General features: G+C 46.1%; 1 protein-coding gene across 1 annotated transcript in view; it reads left to right on the forward strand.

Moving 5' to 3' along the window:
• The window catches only part of LOC108711609 (V-type proton ATPase subunit B, brain isoform), a 28,606-nt gene extending 23,608 nt beyond the window's left edge, over nt 1–4,998 (forward strand). The window contains exons 13-14 of the mRNA XM_018253503.2: nt 270–399; nt 3,614–4,998. Coding sequence (XP_018108992.1) covers nt 270–399; nt 3,614–3,756 — 273 coding nt within the window. The 3' untranslated portion in view covers nt 3,757–4,998. The remainder of the gene's footprint in view (nt 1–269; nt 400–3,613) is intronic.
• The last annotated feature ends 1,002 nt before the right edge of the window (nt 4,999–6,000 follow it).

A 6,000-nucleotide genomic window follows, 5' to 3' on the forward strand; every position in this document is an offset into this window, starting at 1 on the left:
GATTCGACTTCCATCCCGCCAGCGATTTACATTCTAGCCGGGGGGAAGGCAGTTCGGGGAGATTAGTCGCCCGAACAAGAAGCAATTTGTTGCTGGCGACTAATCTCCCGAAATAGCAGAGATTATTTTAGGTGGACAGTTCTATCCTTGTGCAAACCACACTCCATCTTGATGACTGGGCCCCCTGCTCCATCTTATACAGCCAAGCTTGATGCTTCTTTTCTTATTTCAGTGTAATGTTTTTCACATACCTGCCCCTCTCTCCGCAGTATGCCTGCTATGCAATTGGAAAGGACGTACAAGCCATGAAGGCTGTAGTTGGAGAGGAGGCTCTGACTTCAGATGATCTTCTGTACTTGGAATTCCTACAGAAATTTGAAAAGAATTTCATTGCGCAAGGTAATACCAGTGTAAACCTTTCCTGTACTGTAAACACAGAGATGGGTTCTATTTGTAGCACTGCCCTTGCATTTCTGCTGTTGTTTTCCATGCCCGTAGGCATTACACACTCCCTCTCGCTGATACCCACACTCCCTCTGATACCCACACTCCCTCTCTCTCTGATACCCACACTCCCTCTGATTGATACCCACACTCCCTCTGATTGATACCCACACTCCCTCTGATTGATACCCACACTCCCTCTGATTGATACCCACACTCCCTCTGATTGATACCCACACTCCCTCTGATTGATACCCACACTCCCTCTGATACCCACACTCCCTCTGATACCCACACTCCCTCTCTCTCTGATACCCTCACTCCCTCTCTCTCTGATACCCACACTCCCTCTGATTGATACCCACACTCCCTCTGATTGATACCCACACTCCCTCTGATTGATACCCACACTCCCTCTCTCTCTGATATCCACACTCCCTCTGATTGATACCCACACTCCCTCTCTCTGATACCCACACTCCCTCTGATTGATACCCACACTCCTTCTGATTGATACCCACACTCCTTCTGATTGATACCCACACTCCCTCTGATACCCACACTCCCTCTGATACCCACACTCCCTCTGATACCCACACTCCCTCTGATACCCACACTTCCCTCTGATACCCACACTCCCTCTGATACCCACACTCCCTCTGATACCCACACTCCCTCTGATACCCACACTCCCTCTGATACCCACACTCCCTCTGATACCCACACTCCCTCTGATACCCACACTCCCTCTGCATACCCACACTCCCTCTGATACCCACCACTCCCCTCTGAACCCACACTCCCTCTGATACCCACACTCCCTCTGATACCCACACTCCCTCTGATACCCACACTCCTCTGATACCCACACTCCCTCTGATACCCACACTCCCTCTGATACCCACACTCCTCTGATACCCACACTCCCTCTGATACCCCACACTCCCTCTGATACCCACACTCCCTCTGATACCCACACTCCCTCTGATACCCACACTCCCTCTGATACCCACACTCCCTCTCTCTGATACCCACACTCCCTCTCTCTGATACCCACACTCCCTCTCTCTGATACCCACACTCCCTCTCTCTGATACCCACACTCCCTCTCTGATACCCACACTCCCTCTGATTGATACCCACTCTCCCTCTGATTGATACCCACACTCTCTCTGATACCCACACTCCCTCTGATACCCACACTCCCTCTGATTGATACCCACACTCCCTCTGATTGATACCCACACTCCCTCTGATTGATACCCACACTCCCTCTGATTGATACCCACACTCCCTCTGATTGATAACCACACTCCCTCTGATTGATAACCACACTCCCTCTGATTGATAACCACACTCCCTCTGATTGATACCCACACTCCCTCTGATTGATACCCACACTCCCTCTGATTGATACCCACACTCCCTCTGATTGATACCCACACTCCCTCTGATTGATACCCACTCTCCCTCTGATTGATACCCACTCTCCCTCTTATTGATACCCACTCTCCCTCTGATTGATACCCACACTCCCTCTGATACCCACACTCCCTCTGATACCCACACTCCCTGTGATACCCACACTCCCTGTGATACCCACACTCCCTCTGATATCCACACTCCCTCTGATATCCACACTCCCTCTCTCTGATACCCACACTCCCTCTCTCTGATACCCACACTCCCTCTCTCTGATACCCACACTCCCTCTCTCTGATACCCACACTCCCTCTGATTGATACCCACTCTCCCTCTGATACCCACTCTCCCTCTGATACCCACACTCCCTCTGATTGATACCCACACTCCCTCTGATTGATACCCACACTCCCTCTGATTGATAACCACACTCCCTCTGATTGATAACCACACTCCCTCTGATTGATAACCACACTCCCTCTGATTGATACCCACACTCCCTCTGATTGATACCCACACTCCCTCTGATTGATACCCACACTCCCTCTGATTGATACCCACACTCCCTCTGATTGATACCCACACTCCCTCTGATTGATACCCACACTCCCTCTGATTGATACCCACACTCCCTCTGATTGATACCCACTCTCCCTCTGATTGATACCCACTCTCCCTCTGATTGATACCCACTCTCCCTCTGATTGATACCCACTCTCCCTCTTATTGATACCCACTCTCCCTCTGATTGATACCCACACTCCCTCTGATACCCACACTCCCTCTGATACCCACATTCCCTCTGATACCCACATTCCCTCTCGCTGATACCCACACTCCCTCTGATTGATACCCACACTCCCTCTTGCTGGTACCCACACTCCCTCTCGCTGATTCTCTATTTCTGTGATGCCTCGATGATGTGTCTCTGATGCCTACATGCTCTTTGATATTCATCAGGCAGAACAGATTTGTTTTTCTAATCCTCCCAATGTTACGGATATAGAACAAAACCATCATTTTGGTGCACTAACTGTACCCGTTGGCACAGTTCATGATCATCCTCATGATCAGAAGCCAACATTTGAAATGTGACATCTCTGCCCTTTTATACCCCAGGCTGTGAAGAGGTTAACTAATCTGGCACTTGGTTGCCTGCGGGTGGCCTGGAGCAGCCACCCATTTTCGCTGCACTTCCAGCCTTCCTTTAAATAGCTCTCACAAGACTGTCACACGGGGATGTGTATGTGTGTGGGCGGCCGTCCGTTGCCTTGGAAACCAGCTCCTCGTTAAAGGATAATAGCAGCTTTGGTACATATGGATGGATGGGAACTTTAAGGGGCACTGGGGGATGTCTGACGTGGCCCTGCATTAACCCTTCAACACCCTCTCTATTAAATGAGATGATAAATCAGATTCGCTACCTAGATAGGGGAAGATTAGTTTGTTACACTTTATACAATTTACCACTGGGTGGCAGTAGGCACACAGTTATTATGAAGGGCTTCCAGCCTTCCTTAGTTTGTGAATTAATAACAGTTCCAGTATAATTGTCATTCCCACCTAGGAGAAAAGTGAACAGCAGCAAGGACAGGTTTCATTTGGATAACTTTACCCTTGTTATCATCTTGAGCTTTCTCTGCAGAGCCATCCTGTGACAGTAACTTACAGCAGTCTATTGTATTAAGTGTGATTTATGCTGTATGTCTTTGCAGTCCCTGTAACCCAGTTTCCTGCTCCCTTTCAGGTCCATATGACAACCGCACAGTTTACGAGACGCTGGATATCGGTTGGCAGCTTCTTCGAATCTTCCCCAAAGAGTTGCTGAAGAGAATTCCCCAGAGCACCCTGGCAGAATTCTACCCCCGAGACTCATCCGCCAAGCACTGAGCAGTCTCATTCGTCTCTGTGTGTACTCTACCCTGCACTTACACCCTTTCCCCTCCACATGTGCCGTTTACAGGTCCTTGTCCATCATGGAGTCACTCACAGGAAGGGGGCAGCCACTTTGTTTTTGAGATAAAAAGGCACAAAGAGGAAATAGCAGTACTAGAAATCCCAATTTTATTCTATCCATTGAGGGTTTTTATCAGTGCAAGATCCTGAGCATTCAGCGTCTCGATACAATCTAACAACAATGGTTCTGTATGTAAATGTGGTGCAAGATGATCCACGCTGTGTTCACGCTTTGTGGCATGCATATATTTATTGCGTAGCTGTGCCTGTGATTTTGTCTGAATTACTAGAAACCCAATTACAGAAGCCTTAAAGGATAAGTAAACCTTAAAAATAAATGAATGTAAAATTCATGAGGGTGCTATTCTAAGAACCTTTGTAATGTACATTCATTATTTATTTATTTTTTAATTCCAACATGTTAAATGATACATGTACAGTTAATATGAATGAATTTTGTTACAACAGCGCCACCTGCTGGTCCTTTTCTGACCACCAAGTTGTCAAGGAAGTTGTCAGGACAAAGAAAGAAGCTGCTCTGATGTTCTTCTGGTTAGGAAAGATTTGAGAAAGGTTTCTGAAATAAATAATGAATGTAAGTTACAAAAGTGCTTAGAATAGCACCCTCGTCAATTTTACATTCACTTATTTTTAAGGTTTACTTATCCTTTAAAGGAATTCAGCCATGCACATGTACCTGTTAGTTATAGTGATATCTAGGGTTTTTGCTATCTCCACTGTTTCCTGCTGCCTGACTCCATGCATCTCGCGGGTATCTGCAGCTGGTAGAAGAGTGCCAGGAAAGCAATTGTCTTCGGTACCAGATTTTGGGTCATTTCCCACCTGCTTTACTTTGGTTCATCTCTCTTCCCATCTCTTTTCGTCTGTCATCTAGCTTCCTGCAGGATGTATCTCCCACCAAATCTGTCATTTTACTTGTTCCCAGGCATTAGGTTTTTCCGGTGTCCTTCCCATTTTGAGATCAATCGTTTTATTTTGACATGCCCTTCCCAGTCTCTCAGAACGCAGGCTGTTACTACACGGGGGGTATGTTTTTGTGTTATATTTTATGTGAATTTGGTGCAATAGTTAGCTGTCTGGTTCATTCCATCTGTATACGGTGTATAAATTTATTGCTGAAATTGTCAAATCCGAGTAAATATTACATTTAATGTTGTCTCGTTTCTGCATGATTGTATCTACAGATGAAGAACTAGACGCTCTACTCATTGCCCTGGTACAATTGTTTGGAGTTTAAACGGTTTAGGATTTGGGGCCCTCAAATTGAGTATTTCAGCATTGTCTGGAGGGCAGTTGCATATAGATCCAGGGTTATTTCACCTCTTGACCCATGTTGCCCTGTTAAGAGTCTGAAATAGTGTATTGTAGGGCTGTCACTTTAAGGGCTTTATTCCTGAGACAGCATTCTAGGTTTTGCAGAATTGTATAATGTAATTGAACGAGCTTACAAAAAAAAAAAATGTGCTGACCGACAGAAATGCAAATGATTTACTGTTTAGATGTGTTTATGGCTTTTTGAGAATCTAATAGAGGAAAAAAATAGAAAACCGTGATGACAGGCTTGATGTATCATTTCAATATGAAGCCTTTAGGTTCAGCTTTGGAAGCAATACAGATTCACAGTTAGGGCCAAACACATAATGCTGCCTTAGACTCCGGTTTATCTGAATGGAAAATGCATGAGTCTCCGGGTACAGGTGATTTTCAGCCCAGAAACTTTTGTATATACACAATACATATAATAATAAGTAATATTGATGCATGTGTAGGGAATTTCTTGACTGTGCATTTAACCTGTCTCCTCCCCAAACATCGCTAGGCGGTTAATAAATTTTTAAAACCCCAGCCCTCCACCTGACTGTGACCTGCAAATGTGTTTAAGGGCAGAGACACATACTCAGATTCGGGGCGACAAATCGATTAGTTTTCCGAAGTCGCCGGAAGTTGCCTCACGAGAGCTCCGAGTGCCATCCCGCCGGCGATTTACATTCTAGCTGGCTGGAGGAAGTTCGGGGAGATTTGTCGCTGGGCGACTAATCTCCCCGAATCTGATAGTGTGTCTCTGCCTTAATTGTGGGCCCAAACCTGCCCCTTTCTCAGTTTCCAGCTAACTCAAGCATCTTTAACTTTAGCTCTGGATATTGTCTGTCCTAGAAG

Source organism: Xenopus laevis, chromosome 3L, assembly GCF_017654675.1.
Source record: "Xenopus laevis strain J_2021 chromosome 3L, Xenopus_laevis_v10.1, whole genome shotgun sequence".
In the NCBI taxonomy this organism is placed as follows: Eukaryota; Metazoa; Chordata; class Amphibia; order Anura; family Pipidae; genus Xenopus; species Xenopus laevis.